The 17,879-nt window shown below is 46.7% G+C and overlaps 1 protein-coding gene across 1 annotated transcript in view; it reads right to left on the minus strand.

The window, feature by feature from the left end:
• Nucleotides 1-17,879, minus strand: part of pkd1a (polycystic kidney disease 1a) — a 172,372-nt gene that overhangs the window by 87,575 nt on the left and 66,918 nt on the right. The window contains exons 5-9 of the mRNA XM_078418122.1: nucleotides 17,530-17,708; nucleotides 11,510-12,154; nucleotides 8,178-8,352; nucleotides 4,421-4,641; nucleotides 1,204-1,322 (exon numbers count right to left, since the gene is read on the minus strand). Of these exons, the coding sequence (XP_078274248.1) occupies nucleotides 1,204-1,322; nucleotides 4,421-4,641; nucleotides 8,178-8,352; nucleotides 11,510-12,154; nucleotides 17,530-17,708 (1,339 nt within the window). The remainder of the gene's footprint in view (nucleotides 1-1,203; nucleotides 1,323-4,420; nucleotides 4,642-8,177; nucleotides 8,353-11,509; nucleotides 12,155-17,529; nucleotides 17,709-17,879) is intronic.

Here is a 17,879-nt window from a genome sequence, read left to right on the forward strand (position 1 = left end):
CTGGCTGGAGGCCCTGCAGCAGCCTGGATCAGGCGCCGCTCCAGGAGACTGGACTTTGAAAATGGCGCCAAAACCTGGCGACTCTTGCATGTGGTCTCAGTGGACTGTTTAAATGCACTTTATGCTAATCAGCGCAGCACGGCATTTTCGACTGCACTGTCCTCCGTCCCCCTGGTGGAGGGGTAGACCTCACGGCCCTCGACAACAGCACATTGCACTGGCTACAGCGCCTGGAGGGCGTCACATAATGTCTGCTGCCTCAAACGCAAGAAGTAGAAGAAGATACTAATCAGGGATTGTGCTCAGGTATGGCAATACTTTACCGAACGATGCACAAAAAAAAGAATTCCACTGTATGTCTAAGGAACCATTGAACCATGGGTTCTTTGTTTCTGGATAGTACCTTGATGAAGAATATATCTGACTTTGCAGACAAACATCAATATGTAACAAAAAGCCGTGAATCTTTCATAGACTTAACTTGTCCAAAAGCCATTAATCTTCTCTGAGAGAATGGTCATTGATGTAACATGGGGAATAGGAAGAGCAAGTCCCAATGAACGACCAACCGATTTTAAGATGGTGATATGCTTTAGGCCAAAGGACATGAAGTGCTGGAGTAACTCAGCGGGTCAGGCAGCACCTCTGGAGAACATGGATAAGTGACTATTCAGAGAGTCATAGGTTGAGCAGGCTAAGACTTTATTGAAGAGCAGGAGGGTGAGGGGCGATCTTATAGAGATGTATAAGATCATGAAAGGGATAGATAGGGTAAATGCAGAGTCTTTTACCCAGAGCAGGGGAATCGAGAGCCAGAGGACACAGAGTTAATGTGAGGGGGGCAAGATTTAATAGGAACCTGAGAGGCAACCGTTTTTACACAAAGGGTGGTGGGGTATGGAACCAGCTGCCTGAGGAGGCTGTTGAGGCAGGGACTGTCACAACATTTAAGAAACATTTGGACAGGTACTTTGATAGGAGAGGTTTAGAGGGATATGGGTCAAACACAGGTAGGTAGGACTAGTGTAGATGGGGCATGTTGTTCGGCCATGGGGAAGTTAGGCCGAAGGGCCTGTTTCCACGCTGTATGACTATGACTCTAAGAGCTGCCATGGAGGATATCTAAATGCATTCGCCGAGGTGACCCTCTGCCACTGTGTCTGACCCTATGGCTGGTTCTATTGAAGGTAGACAATCACTTACCTCCCCCAGGCCTACGGATGGTGGTGCGTTGTTGTTGACGGTGATGTTTCTGACGGGTAAGTGTGTACTAAAGGCCGGCAATCCCACCAGTAGATAATCGGCGCCAGGAATCCTATCGGCTTTACAAAACATGTGTGGGAAACATTGATCAGTGAAGAGTATGCATGTGTTTCAGGCACCCACCACCCTCTGTATAAACTTGTCCCGCACATCTCCTTTAAACTCTGCCCCTCTCATCTTAAAGCTATGCCATCTAGTCCTTGACTTTCCACCCTGCGAGCAAAGTTCTGTCTACCCAATTTATGCCTCTCATAATTTTGTATTACTTGGCTCATAGACTATAGAACCTACAGCACAGGAACAGGCCTTACAACCCATGATGCCTGTGCCTGTCATGATGCCAGGTTAAACTAATGTCCTCTGTATGTATATGATCTATATATCTCTCCATTCCTTGGACATCCATCTGTTTATGTAAAGCCTCTTAAACACCACTATCGTATCTGCCACCACCACCATCCTTGGCAGTGCATTTTGTGCACCCACCACCCTCTGTGTAAATAAACTTGCCTCAAGCATCTCCTTTAAACTTTGCCACTCTCACCTTGAAGCTGGGCCCTTGAGTCTTTGATATTTCTGACTGTCTACCCTATCGATACCATTTCATATACTTCTGTCAGGTTTCCCCTCAACCTCTGGCGTGCCAGAGAAAGAAAGTCAAATTCTAAAAATTCCAACCTCTCCTGGTAGCTAATACCACCTAATCCAGGTGGCATTCTGGTCAACCTCCTGTACCATAGTGGCCACAGTGGCCATAGCTGGTAGAGCCGTTGCCTCACAGTGCCACACACCCGGGTTCAATCCTGACGTTCGATGCTCTCCGTGTGGAGTTTGCACGTTCTCCCCGTGACCACATGGGTTTTCTCCGGGTGCTCCGGTTTCCCCCCAACATCTCAAAGACATGCGGGTTGGTAGGTTAATTGGCCCTCTGTAAATTGCCCCTAGTGTGTTGGGAGGTGATGAGCAAGTGGGATAACATCGAATGAGTGTGAACGGCTGATCGATGGTCAGCATGGACCAGGTAGGCTGAAGGGCCTGTTTCCAAACTGTATGTCGAAAACTAAACAAAACCCACTTCAAAGACTTCACAACCTTCATGTAACGTTGCAACCAAAACAGCATGCAATTCTCCAATTACGACCAAACCAAAGTCTTACAGAGCTGCAGAATGTTTGTGATTACCTGTTTGAATTCAAGATATGTCAAATGTCTTAATTTAACTACAAATGTCCTGAACTGAATCCTCACCCAGAGTGAGTCTTAAAGATCAGGATTTTTGTGTGCAGTTAAATGACGCATTTTCTGTTTGAATAATTCTCTCATTGTTTTGCATACTCAGTTGCAGATGGAACAAAGCAGGCAAGATTTAGGGTCATCTGCTACAAGTTTCCTCAGAGAACAGGTGCCAAGTGCAGCACAGTGTGGAACCTGTGCATTATCGAGCAGAAATCTGTACCTGCAGGGTTGCTTTGACAGCTGGCTAAACCACGACTCCAGACTGAATATTTGAGACTGTCTTTCACCTTAAACTCAGTTATATCAACAAAGTACAAATTACCTCACATGCACCCTTCTTCCATTTCGACATTCCACTCCCAGAGCAGGAAGATTTATATGGCCCAGACTAAAAGAACAAGGTCGAACTGCTGCAACTAGGGCCACACAGTGTCGCAGTAGTAGAGTTGCTGCCTTATAGCGCCAGAGACCTGGGTTCGATCACGACTACGGGTGCTGTCTGTACGGAGTTATACGTTCTCTCCGTCACCACCTGGTTTTCCCCGGGTGCTCCAGTTTCCTCCCACACTCCAAAGACGTACAGGTTTGTAGGTTAATTGGCTTTGGTAAAGATTGGAAATTGTCCCCAGTGCTAGTGCTGAGGCCAGGATCACTGGTCAGCGCGGACTCGGTGGGCCAAAGGGTCTGTTTCTGCGCTGTATCTCTAAACTAAACTAAAATCATTTTTTAAACATACATAAAACAGTGCAGCACTGGAACTTTGGCCCACAATGTCTGTGCCGAACATGATACCAAGTTAAACTACCTGCACGTGATACATATCCCTCCATGAGAGCATTTTAAATGCCACCATTGTACCTGCCTCCACTATCACCCCCAGCAGTATGTTCCAAGCACTCACCACTCTATTTGTAAAAAACTTGCCTGGCTCATCTCCTTTAAACTTAAGCCCGTTCACCTTAAAGCTGACTAGATAGCACGCATCAAAAAGCTTTTCATTGTACCTCAGTACACATGACAATAATAAACTAAACTACGCCCTCTGGTCTTTTACATTTTCCACTCTGGGGAAAAGGTTCTGACTGTCTACTATATCCATGTTTGAAATCCACTAGTCCCGTATCTAATGCATTACTGCCTCACTCGAAGCGTGAGAGTCCATGAGTGGAGACTGGGGTGCAGGAGGCAGGAACTAAAGTTCTGCTTGCAGACCACCTGATGGCCTTCTGACATCTTGTGCTGTCAAAGGGATAGAGGAGGCGCAGAGTGATACAGCACGGTAACAGGCCCTTCGGCCCACCGAGTCTATGCTGACCATCGATCACCCATTCACACTATTTCCATGTTATCCCACCTATGCATCTTACAGTGGCCAATTCACCTCCAAACCCGCAGATTATTGGGAATTGGGGAGAAACCGGAAGCATCCGCAGAAAGCCCACATGGTCACATGGAGAATGCACAAACTCCACACAGACAGCACCCAAGGTCAGAATCAAAACGCTTAGGGATACAGCATGGAAACAGGCCCTTCAGCCCACAGCGTCCACTCTGACCCTACCTGTTCACACCAGTTTTATGTTATCCCACTTTCGCATCCACTCTCTTCATACTAGGGGCAATTTACAGAGGCCAATTAATCCACAAACCAGCACGCCTTTGGGACGTGGGAGGAAACAGGAACTCCTGGAGGAAAACCCACGCGGTCACAGGGAGAACGTGCAAACTCCACACGCAGACAGCATCTGAGGCCAGGATCAAACCTGAGTGATCTGTAGCTGTCAGGCAGCGGCTCCACCCGCTGTGCCACCGTGTCAAGCCAAAAGATCAAACCTCTATCTTATCTCTGCTGGGTGTATTAGTGACCTTCTGGCCTGGGGCTTTGTCATGAAGAAGCCATCTCATCATTTTGTCCACTCACCTCCAGCTCTGTATACACAAACAAAGCCCCTCTTGGCATCGCACAGGTCCGTCTGCCATTCCCCATCGCCGCTTGCATTCACCAGCACGCACGTACCACTGGGTAGCATGTCCGGTTCCCACGGCAACCAGTCCGGAAAGTCCTCCAGGGCAGACCCGTCCACCCACTGCAGCGTTCCAGCGCTTGCAGTATCACTGAGGCCTATCCATACAGGATGCTCGCTGGAAGGAAGCACAAGGGAGTCACATCGATCGCAAGTAATCCGGCCATACAGCCCCTCGTGCCTCTCTCCTCCTCCCACCTGGCCCGTTCCACTCACCCCCCATTCATGGTACACAAAAACCCTAATAATCCAGCACCCTAGGGACTCTAAAAGGCAGCCAGCACCATCAGAGGCCCACACCATCCTGGCCACACACTCATTTCACCCCTGCCATTGGGAAGAAGGTACAGGTTCAGGAACAGCTTCTTCCCTACAGCCATCAGGCTATTAAACACTACAACCATAAGCTCTGAACTACAATAGATGATGATGATGATGATGATGATGATGATGATGATGATGCTTATTATAGTGTCGGAAAATAACGGCAAATCCTGGTACAAATCGAAGGTATTTATTTCACAATAACTCAGTAACTCAGCAGGTCAGGCAGCATCTCAGGAGAGAAGGAATGGGTAACATTTCGGGTCGAGACCCTTCTTCAGACTTATTATTATTATTATTATTATTATTATTATTATTATTATTATTATTATTATTATTATTATTATTATTATTATTATTATTATTATTATTATTATTATTATTATTATTATTATTATTATTATTATTATTATTATTATTATTATTATTATTATTATTATTATTATTTTGATTGTTTTTTGAGTATGTGTATGTATATATATGTATGTGTGTGTGTGTGTGTGTGTGTACTTGTGAGTATGTGAGTATACACTGAACTTTTTTTATTTTATTTTTTCTCTCGTTTATCATATTGTTTACAGTGTACTATGTTTACATATTCTGTTGTGCTGCAACAAGTAAGAATTCCATTGTTCTATCTGGGACACATGACAATAAAACACACTTGACTCTTGACTTTAGTTTTGGTTTAGAGATACAGCGTGGAAACGAGCCTTGCGAGTCCACACTGACCAAAGATCGCCCATACAATGGTTCTATCCTGCACACTGGGGATATTTTGTAGAAGCCAATTAACCCACAAACCTGCACACCTTTGGAACGTGGGAGGAAACCGAAGCACCCGGAGAAAACCCTCGCGGTCGCAGGGAGAACGCACAAACTCAACACAGACAGCACCCGTAGTCAGGATCGAACCCGGGTCTCTGGCGCTGTAAGGCAGCAACTTTACCGTTGTGCCACAGTGCCTCTCCTCAATGGTGCTGGATTGCTGGATTTTTTCTGGACTATTGGATATTAATTCAATAAATAGATAAGAGAGTCAAGAGTGTTTAATTGTGATTTGATGGCTCTGGCCCTGTTCTCGCTGAGGTTTAGAAGGATGAGGGGGGGGGGAGGGGGGATCTCATTGAAATCTACCGAATAATGAAACACGAGATAGGGTGGATGTGGTGAGGATGTTTCTAGTTGTGGGAGAGTCTAGGACTAGAGGTCACAGCCTCAGGATAAAAAGGCATATCTTTGGAATGGAGAGGAGGAGGAATTTCTTTAGCCAGAGGGTGGTGAATCTGAGGAATTCATTGCCGCAAGACGGAGGTGGTGACAAAGTCATTGGGTATTTTTAAAGCGGAGATTGATGGGTTCTTGATTAGTAAGGGCGTCAAAGGTTACGGGTGGAAGGCAGGAGAGTGGGGTTGGGAGGGAAAGGTAGATCAGCCATGATCAAATGGCGGAGCAGACTCAATGGCCCAATTCTGCTTCTATGTCTTATAACCTTATGACCTTATTAAATATTTCCCCCTCCAACTAAAGCTTACACCCTCTAGTTTTTGACACTCTTGCCCTGGGGAATAGACTGTGGCCATTCACCTAATCTTTACCACGCATGATTTTATATGTAGCTATAATGAACAAACAAAAGGTAGTTCAATAAATCAAAGAAATATTAGCGTGAAAAAATAGCTTGGAAAATAGCTTGGAAAATAGCTATTCAATAGCTTGGAAAATCTCCTAGGTAATAGCACTCTTAATTAATTTTTTTAAATTGTTTACACAGCTGTATAATAAATTTTCCAGTGAACAAGGTGAATTAATAAGGAGCACTGGAAAGGGGCCCGAGAGAGTTTAAAGATTGTCACGTGACATGGGGATCGCAGTGGGATGTCAGGGAGAGTAGGAATCGAGCCTCCGTGAGTTTATGAGAAAAGACGATAGACACAAAAAGCTGGAGTAACTCAGCGGGACAGGCAGCATCCCTGGAGAGAAGGGATATATGACGTTTCGGGTCGAGACCCTCCTTCAGACACTGAAGAAGGGTCTCGACCCGAAACATCACCCATTCTTTCTCTCCAGAGATGCTGCCTGCCCCACTGATTTACTCCAGCTTTTTGTGTCTATCTTCGGCTTAAACCAGCATTTGCAGTTCCTTCCTACACGAGTTTACAAGAATCGTGGGACTGGGTCTCCCGTGAGTTTAAAGGGATGAATAAAAAACCGGGGCCTGGTGAGCTTAAAGGAAGTTAGATTATGGGATCACAGAGAGTGTATAAGATCAAGAGAGGTATAGATCAGGTAAAGGCACCGAGGTTTTTAACCAGAGTAGGGGAATTGAGAACTGGAGGACATAGGTTTAAGGTGAAAGGGGAAAGATTTAATAGGAACCTGAGGGGCAACTACATGAATTGGTGATGGGTATATGGAATGAGCTGCCAGAGGAGGTAGCTGAGGCAGGTACTATCATAATTTTTAAGAGACATTTAGACAGGTACATGGATAGGACAGGTTTGGAGGGATACGGGCCAAACGCAGGCAAGTGGGACTAGCATAAATCGGGCATGTGGTTGGCGTGGGCAATCTGGGCCGAAGAGTGTTTGTTTCTATGAGTCTAAAGAAAGTGCATGAACCACAGATCTTGTAAGGGTAAAAGGAAAGTGTGAACAAGGCTGTTATGTTTAAAAGAGGAATATGGATCATATACAGACTAATGAGATCAATCTAACTTTGCATCATGTTCAGCACAAACATTGTGGACTGAAGGACCAATTCCTGTACTGTACAGTTTGATGTTCTATGCTCTAACCCACACTTGGGATGTGAGTAGAAATCAGGGAACTCCAGAGGGAATCCCACGTGGTCACAGAGAGAACGTGCAAACTCCACACGGACAGCACCTGAGTATGGGTCGCTGGAGCTGTGAGGCAAGGATTCAATGATACTTTATTGTCACATGTACCTAGGTACAGTGAAATGCTCTGTTTTGTGTACAACCTGGTGAAAGCATACAGCAGACCTCACCTAGGCAGAACACAAAGAGTCGCCACGTTTCTGGTGCTGACAAAGTTACAAAAAGTTCATCGATCAGTTTTATCTGCTGCCACTGACCCAAAGGGGCGTTACACTAATAAAAGGGGGCTTTGTAGAAATTATGAGCACTTGGGCAGATATGGGGAGGAACTTTCAGATGTTTGGTCAATGGGACAGGCTGAAAGAGGTGGAAAGATGGAGAGGTTTAGGGGAGGGAATTCCATCGAGGAAAAGCAACGTTAACTCACAGGAATAAAACCCAGAACCGAAGAAGTTCCAAGAAAGGTCAAACTACCATATGAGGCTTACCATCCTGTAATATTTGCTATAAACTTCCGTATTTCTGGACTCTTCACTATTGCCAGGTCACCATTGGTGTGAGATTGACAGAATTGACGAGCTGCGTGCCAAGCGGAATTGTTTGTCACTAGCATGTAACAGCAATCGTTCCTCAAATGGCCACCTGATGGACAAAATGGAGACTCTGTGGAGAATTAGAAATAAAGACATGAAATTAAATTTTGTTTTAGTTTAGCTTAGAGATACAGCGCGGGAACAGGCCCTTCGGCCCACCGAGTCCGCGCCGACCAGCGATCCCCGCACATTAACACTATCCTACACGCACTAGAGACAATTTGCAATTCCACCAAGCCAATTAGTCTACAAATCTGTACGCCTTTGGAGTGTGGCAGGAAACCAGAGCTCCCGGAGAAAACCCACGCAGCTCACGGGGAGAAGGACAAACTCTGTACGGAGAGCACCCGTAGTCAGGATCGAAACCGGGACACTGGCATTGTAAGGTGACAACTCTACTGCTGTGCCTCCATTCCGCCCAAAATTGGGGTAATCTCCGCGTGGCTCTGTTAAGAGTCTTAGTCTAGTTTACTTCACTCTATAGATTGAATTGAATTGAATACATTTTATTAGCCAAGTATGTATACCTAAAAGGAATTTGCCTTGGTGCTTTGCTTGCAAGGATAACAACACGATATACAGTAGAGTATTAAAAATAAAATATTATAATTTAAAAATGTGAAGAATAAAATAAAATACCAGAGCAAAAGGAGGCTACAGACTATTGGCTGTTGAGTAGAGCTATTGCTCGTGGAAAAAAAGCTGTTTTTATGTCTGGCTGTGGCTGCTTTGACAGTCCGGTGTGGCCTCTCAGAGGGAAGTACTTCAAAGAGTTTGTGGCCAGGGTGAGAGGGGTCAGAGATGATCTTACCGGCTTGCTTTCTGGCCCTTGCAGTGTTTCAAGGGTTTTCATGATTACAGAGGTCAGTGTGACAGGCCTGTAGTCATGAAGCCCAGTAATCCTTGGCTTTTGGGTACAGGAACAATAGTGGAGACTTTGAAGCAGATAAGCACGGAAATAAGCCCTTCGACATGACTTAGACGGAGGGATTAAAAGTACCATTAGCAAATTTGCAGATGATACTAAGTTGGGGGGTAGTGTGAATTGTGAGGAAGATGCAATAAGGCTGCAGGGTGACCTGGACAGGTTGTGTGAGTGGGCGGATACATGGCAGATGCAGTTTAATGTAGATAAGTGTGAGGTTATTCACTTTGGAAGTAAGAATAGAAAGGCAGATTATTATCTGAATGGTGTCAAGTTAGGAGGAGGGGGAGTTCAACGAGATCTGGGTGTCCTAGTGCATCAGTCAATGAAAGGAAGCATGCAGGTTCAGCAGGCAGTGAAGAAAGCCAATGGAATGTTGGCCTTCGTAACAAGAGGAGTTGAGTATAGGAGCAAAGAGGTCCTTCTACAGTTGTACCGGGCCCTGGTGAGACCGCACCTGGAGTACTGTGTGCAGTTTTGGTCTCCAAATTTGAGGAAGGATATTCTTGCTATGGAGGGCGTGCAGCGTAGGTTCACTAGATTAATTCCCGGAATGGCGGGACTGTCGTATGTTGAAAGGCTGGAGCGATTGGGCTTGTATACACTGGAATTTAGAAGGATGAGGGGGGATCTTATTGAAACATATAAGATAATTAGGGGATTGGACACATTAGAGGCAGATAACATGTTCCCAATGTTGGGGGAGTCCAGAACAAGGGGCCACAGTTTGAGAATAAGGGGTAGGCCATTTAGAACGGAGATGAGGAAGAACTTTTTCAGTCAGAGGGTGGTGAAGGTGTGGAATTCTCTGCCTCAGAAGGCAGTGGAGGCCAGTTCGTTGGATGCTTTCAAGAGAGAGCTGGATAGAGCTCTTAAGGATAGCGGAGTGAGGGGGTATGGGGAGAAGGCAGGAACGGGGTACTGATTGATAGTGATCAGCCATGATCGCATTGAATGGCGGTGCTGGCTCGAAGGGCTGAATGGCCTACTCCTGCACCTATTGTCTATTGTCTATTGTCTATTGACATACCGAATCCACCCCAACCATCGATCACTTGTTCATACTAGTCTATGTTATCCCACTTTCGCATCTACTATCTGTTTAATAGGAACCTGAGTGGCATTGTCTTCACTCAAAGGGTTGTGGGTAGATGGAACGAGCTGCCAGACGAAGTTGTTGCGGCATGGTTAATTTACAAAGGTCAATTAACCTACAAACCCGGACGCCATTGGGATGTGGGAGTAAACCAAAGAGCCTGGATAGAAACCCACGCAATCACAGGGAGAACATGTAAAGTCTACATACAGACAGTACCCGAGGTCAGGATCGAATTCAGGTTCTCCAGTGCTGTGAGGAAGGAGGTCTACCAGCTGTGTAACTGTGCCGCCCTTCAGTTGAGGATTAATGTGGGGCTTCGGGACTCTGAACACTGTCTAAACACTGGAAGGTTTTCTCTCGGGTGAAGAGTCAGGTAATCATGTTTTGGAATATGGGAACAGGAGAAGGCTTTTTAGGCTCTCTAGTGTGCTCCACCATTCTATAATCAAGTTGAACTCATTCTATAATCTCATCTCCTTTCACCAGCATTTAGTGGAGATCTTCTCTTGACTTGGGAACCACTATCTTCTTCAGAAGAAAAGTTCACTGTTTCCACCATGTCTTGCATGAAAAATAATGGACCATTATTTAAAGACCCCATTTAAGGTGAGAAGAACAAGAAAAAATGAAAGCAACAAGATTTAATAGGAACCCGAGTGGCAACTTCTTTGGTATAGTTTAGTTTAGCTTAGCTTATTGTCACATGTACCAAGGTCCAGTGAAAAGCTTTTTGTTGCGTGCTAACCAGTCAGTGGAAAGACTCACTCATTACCTTTCACTCAAAGGGTGGATGGTACATGGAATGAGCTGCCAGGAGGTTATTGGGGAACGTACAATAACGGCTTTCAAAAGATGCTTGGACAGGTACATGGATAGGAAGAGGTTAGAGGGATGTGTGCACAAAATGGACAAATAGGACTAGCACAGTTGGGGCATCTTGGTCAGCATTGACCAGTTGGCCGATGTGCCTGTTTCCGTGCAGTGTAATTCTATGAAACTATGGTCTATCAGTAATTTTAAGATTATGCTCGCTAGATCTGGAGGAACAGAGATGTGGAGTTTAACATTGGCTTTGCCAGCATCCTTATAGTGATAATCCAAAGGACCTCTGGACCAGCCAATGCCATTTGTTGACAAATCCCAATGCAAACTCTTTGGGAATCGTTAATGGCTCTGATTAGAGATTGGGTTTGGCCTACTCACCCTTTACTGTGTCATCATTAGACGTTGTAATGCTCCACGATGCTGTGACACTGTTGCTTCCCCAATTGTAGATTTTTACGTCAATGCTTTTGTTGGTTTGGACCACGGGAGGGCACGTCATCTCTAGCCTTCCTGGGGGGACGGTGATGTTTATTTCCACGTGCAGTGAGGTAAGCTTCCTGCCCACAAAGAAGGCAACACTGACCAGGTACGTGCCCGGCTGCCCGTACTTATGGAACACCGCGTGGCTGGTGGTGTTGAAAGGTGGCGACGTATCCCCAAAGTCCCACAGGAAAGTGCTGACGTTGACCAGAGTCTGAACAGTCAACCGGGCCGCCTCGAAGAGGCTGAAAGTGCGAGGTTCGGCAAAGTTTGCGATTGTAGCTTTGAATGCTTGTTCTATGACAGTGCAGCCACAGACCTGAATAAGTCCTCCATCCGCTGCCTCCTGTGCGCACATGGTGACTGAATCCGGCTCAAGTTTGGACCCACACAGACAATGGCTCTCATTGTCCAGGGCAGCGTACAGTTCGCCCTCATTGAAACAAAGCTCAATGCAATTTTCTCTGCTGGAATTCTGCAACGACATCAGAGACAGGTTCACGATCGGCTGCCTGTCAGGTAGGCAAGCCACAAACCCAGACCCTGAAAGGAAAGAGCAAGAGAGTTGAGTGTAAATGCAACAACAAGCACCTGCAGTAGCTGGTTTACACCAAAGATGGACACAAGACACAAGACACAAGGGAGTTTACGGTGGTCATCATCATGGCCGTATACATTCCCCCACAGGCTAATGCCAACCTAGCACTAGCACAGCTGCACTCGGCCATCAGTAAGCAGCAGGATGCCCACCCCAACGGTGCCTTCATTGTTGCAGGGGACTTCAATCAGGTCGACCTACGAGCCTCGCTCCACAAATTCCATCAGCATGTGCAGTGCCCTACCAGGGGCTCAAACACACTGGATAAGGTGTACACCAATGTAAAGGACGTCTACAGAGCTCTCCCCTGCCCACCCCTGGGACAATCCGATCACCTCTCACTGTTTCTACTGCCCGCATACAAACCCCTCATCCGCAAGACCAAACCCACAATAAAGACGGTCAAAATATGGCCCGAGGATGCCACCCTACAACTCCAGGACTGCTTTGATCGCACCGACTGGGACCTGTTTGCACAACAGGCCACCTACGGTTCAGAGGTAGACTTGGAGGAATACGCATCCACTGTGCTCTCCTACATCAACTGCTGTGTGGAGAATGTCACGGAGGACAAGGTGATAAAGATGTTCCCAAACCGGAAACCCTGGATGAACAAGGAGGTACAGAACCTGTTGAGGGCACGCAACAATGCCTTTAAATCTGGTGACACTTCAGCATACAGTGTTGCCAGATCACACCTAAGCAAAGGTATTAAAAGGGCCAAAGACACCCATAGGCAACGGGTGGAAGACCACTTCAACACCACGGACACCAGAAGCATGTGGCAGGGTGTCAGGGACATCACTGGCTACAAGAGCAGCCCTGCCTGCCCCCACAGCGATATGGCACTGACCAACGAGCTTAACACCTTCTTTGCCCGCTTTGAAACTGGCAAAACCACCTTGAGTGAAAGAACCCCAGCCGAGGCGGTGGGACAGGTCTTGCAACTGAGCACACAGGAGGTACAACGCGCTCTGCAAAGGGTCAACCCACGCAAGGCTGCAGGACCGGATGGAGTTCAAGGAAGGGTACTGAAGGACTGTGCTGAACAGCTGGCTGAGGTATTCACCAGGATCTTTAACCTGTCATTATCTCTGGCTACGGTCCCCAAGTGCCTGAAGTCGGCTATCATAGTTCTGGTGCCGAAAAAAGCAAAGATCTCCAACCTGAACGACTACCGCCCGGTTGCCCTAACGCCGATAGTCATGAAGTGCTTTGAGAGGCTGGTCCTCTCACACATCAAATCCAGCATCCCTGACTCACTGGACCCACATCAATTTGCATACAGGGCAAACAGATCCACAGAGGACGCCATCTCTCTGGCTCTTCACACTGTCCTGACTCACCTAGAGAGACAGGGCACATACGTGAGGATGCTATTCATAAACTATAGCTCCGCCTTCAACACGGTCATCCCCACCAAGCTCGTCACCAAACTCCACCAGCTAGGCCTTAGCTCGTCATTATGTGACTGGATCCTGGACTTCCTGCTGGAACGACCGCAGGCAGTGAGAATGGGCCCGCACCTGTCCTCCACTATCACCCTGAGTACCGGCACACCACAGGGCTGTGTTCTGAGCCCCATGCTCTACTCCCTCTTCACACACGACTGTGTTCCTGCATTCGACACCAACACCATTGTCAAGTTTGCAGATGACACAACGGTGATCGGGCTGATCACCAACGGGGATGAAACAAACTATAGAGCGGAGGTGCAGAACCTGGCGGACTGGTGCTCGGATAACAACCTGTCCCTAAATACCACCAAGACCAAGGAGCTGATCATCAACTTCCGTAGGTCACATAACGGGAATATGCCCCGATCTCTATCAACGGGGTCAGTGTGGAGAGAGTGTCCAGCTTCAAGTTTCTGGGCACTCACATTTCGGAGGACCTAACATGGTCCAATAACACTGCTGCGCTGGTCAAGAAGGCACAACAAAGACTGTTCTACTTAAGAACACTGAAAAAGTCTGGTCTACCCCAACAGCTGCTGACGACCTTCTACCGCTACACCATAGAGAGCATCCTAACGCATGGCATCCCTGTGTGGTACCTCAGCTGCACGGAGGCAGAAAGGAAAGCTCTACAGCGGGTAGTCCATAGAGCTCAGAGGGCCATCGGAACACAGCTACCAGACTTGGAGGGCATCTACAACACACGATGCCTCAGAAAAGCCACCAGCATCCACAAAGACTCTTCACACCCCTGCAACAGTCTGTTCGAACTCCTTCCATCGGGCAGACGATACAAGGCCTTCTATGCCCGCACCTCCAGACTCAGGAACAGCTTCATCCCCAGGGCCATAGCTGCTATGAACCGGTCCTGCTGAGCCGGATGGCCACAACGCATAGATCAACTTGCACTTTACCCTGTCCAAAACTGTTACAACTGTTTCGTTTCGTTGGGTTGCTGCTGTCTAAATTACCTAAATTATTGCATCGTATGGGAGGCGCATTCCCAATCTCGTTGTACCCCTGGGTACAATGACAATAAAGATATATTGTATTGTATTGTATTGTATTGTAAGATGATGCAGCTACACATTGGATCGGGCAGCATCCCTGGAGAACATAGACAGGTGACGTTTCATAAACCTCCTGCATGGCCAGAGTGAGGCCACACACAAACTGGAGGAACATCACTTCATATTGAACATCACTTCATCCTGACTATGGGTGCTGTCTGTACGGAGTTTGCACGTTCTCCCCTGTGGGTTTTCTCCGGGTGCATCGGTTTCCTCCCACACTCCAAAGACGTGCAGGTTTGTCGGTTAATTGGCTTCTGCAAATCATTCCAAGTGTGTAGGATAGAACTAGTGTACGAATGATCATTGGTCAGCGGGGACTTGGTGGGCCGAAGGGCCTGTGGCCATGCTGTATCTCTGAACAAAAACTAAACTAAACCCAAAGGTATGAAGATTGAATATTCCAATTTTAAGTAACCCACCCACAACAGCCTCCTTCCCCGTCCGCTTTCTCTGCCAATAACCCTCTCCATCTTTCCCCCTCCACCTCCTTCCCCCATCCACTTGCACTGTTTACAATGGCTACACAATTCACAACTTTTCTATCCCCCAACCTTAACAATTCGCAAATCTTTATCCTTTCCAGCTCACACCTGTTCCTACATCTCTGGCATTTTCCCAACAATCTGCCTATCAAATAACCCCCTCGCCTGTGTTGTCTGTGCGGAGTTTGCAAGTTCTCCCTGTGACCGCTTGGGTTTCTACCAGGTGCTCCGGTTTACACCCTCATCCCAAAGTTGTCCCTCATCCCAAAGGTGCCGGTCTATATGCCAATTGGCCTCTGTAAAATTGCCCCCGAGTGTGTCGGGAGTCAACGAGAAAGTGAGATAACATAGAAACATAACATAGAAACATAGAAAATAGGTGCAGGAGGAGGCCATTTGGCCCTTTGAGCCAGCACCGCCATTCATTGTGACCATGGCTGATCATCCACAATCAGAAACCTGTGCCTGCCTTCTCCCCATATCCCTTGATTCCACTAGCCCCTAGAACTCTACCTAACTTTCTTTTAAATTCATCCAATGAATTGGCCTCCACTGCCTTCGGTGGCAGAGAATTCCACAAATTCCCAACTCTCTGGGTAAAACAGTTTCTTCTCACCTCAGTTTTAAATGGCTACCCCTTTATTCTGAGACTGTGGGCCCTGGTCTGGACTCCCCCAACATTGGGAACATTTTTCCTGCATCTAGCTTGTCCAGTCCTTTTATAATTTTATAGACAATAGACAATAGGTGCAGGAGTAGGCCATTCAGCCCTTCGAGCCAGCACCGCCATTCAATGCGATCATGGCTGATCACTCTCAATCAGTACCCCGTTCCTGCCTTCTCCCCATACCCCCTCACTCCGCTATCCTTAAAAGCTCTATCCAGCTCTCTCTTGAAAGCATCCAACGAACTGGCCTCCACTGCCTTCTGAGGCAGAGAATTCCACACCTTCACCACTCTCTGACTGAAAAAGTTCTTCCTCATCTCCGTTCTAAATGGCCTACCCCTTATTCTTAAACTGTGGCCCCTTGTTCTGGACTCCCCCAACATTGGGAACATGTTTCCTGCCTCTAATGTGTCCAATCCCCTAATTATCTTATATGTTTCAATAAGATCCCCCCTCATCCTTCTAAATTCCAGTGTATCCAAGCCCAATCGCTCCAGCCTTTCAACATACGACAGTCCTGCCATTCCGGGAATTAACCTAGTGAACCCACGCTGCACGCCCTCAATAGCAAGAATATCCTTCCTCAAATTTGGAGACCAAAACTGCACACAGTACTCCAGGTGCGGTCTCACCAGGGCCCGGTACAACTGTAGAAGGATCTCTTTGCTCCTATACTCAACTCCTCTTGTTACGAAGGCCAACATTCCATTGGCTTTCTTCACCTATATACGTCTCTATAAGATCCCCTCTCACCCTTCTAAACTCCAGTGAATAAATGTCCAGTCTTTCCAATCTTTTCTCATATGACAGTCCCTCCATCCCAGGGATTAACCTCGTGAACCCAAAGCTGCATTGCCTCAATAGCAAGGATGTCCTTCCTCAAATTAGGAGACCAAAAGTAGTGTTGTTGGGTGATTAATGGCCGGTGTGGGCTGAAGGGCCTGTTCCCATGCTGTATCTTTAACCTAAACTAAGAGGTATTGTAATGGACGGCATCAAAAGCACATAAGACTGATTGGAAAAGACTGATTACTAAATTAGTTAGAGAGGCAACTAATTCTGCTATTCATGGGAATAAATGTACGTAAATATGTCGGACTCTTGCTTTTAACAATATTACGAGGCTCATTTTTCTTTGTAGGGGTGTCAGCAAGTTGGGTGCACAAGAACGATCCTGGGGATGATTGGGTTAATGTACGCTGAGCGCTTCACAGCTCTGAGCCTGACCTCGTTAAGAGCTTAGAAGGACGAAGAGGGGACCTCATTAAAACTTACCGAATAGTGAAAGGCCTGGATGGAGTGGATGTGGAGAAAATGTTTCCACTAGTAGGAGAGTCTAGGACCAGAGGGTTCAGCCTCAGAATTGCCACTAACAGCTGTGGAAGCCAAGACATTGGGTATTTGTAAAGCGGAGATTGACGGGCTCTTGATTAATAAGGGCGTCAGAGATTACGGTGAGAAGGTAGGTACATGGGGTTGAGAGGGACAGATAGATCAGACATGATCTAATGCCAGAGCAGACTCAATGGCCTAATTCTGCTCCTAAGTCCTGTCTGTGGTCTTGTGGTCTTTAACTTGACACCCTGACTAATCAGATAATAATTGATGGGGTTTAACGAGGTTGCTAATGTTAGTACTCACCGTAGAAAAGGCTTGAAAAATTAACACTTAACACAGATATGTCCTTTAGCATTGAAGGTTTGGCACACTTAACGAATTCACTATCAACGATGATTACTCCATTTGCTTCTTCCTCATTCATCCAGCTCGGCAACCAAGAAAGGTTACAGTCACAAACAAACTCATTAAAGCTCAAGTTTCTGAAAAATATCAAAGAATTGATTATAAATGTTGGTTCATTTTGCAAAATACACAAATTGCAGCAGAGTCACAGGGCCATACAGCGGGGAAACAGGCCCTTCGGCCCAACTCATCCATGCCAACCAGGATGCCCCATCTAAGGTAGTCCCATTTTCCTGTGTTTGGCCCAT

The sequence above is a fragment of the Rhinoraja longicauda genome, chromosome 21 (assembly GCF_053455715.1).
Source record: "Rhinoraja longicauda isolate Sanriku21f chromosome 21, sRhiLon1.1, whole genome shotgun sequence".
NCBI classification, from domain to species: Eukaryota; Metazoa; Chordata; class Chondrichthyes; order Rajiformes; family Arhynchobatidae; genus Rhinoraja; species Rhinoraja longicauda.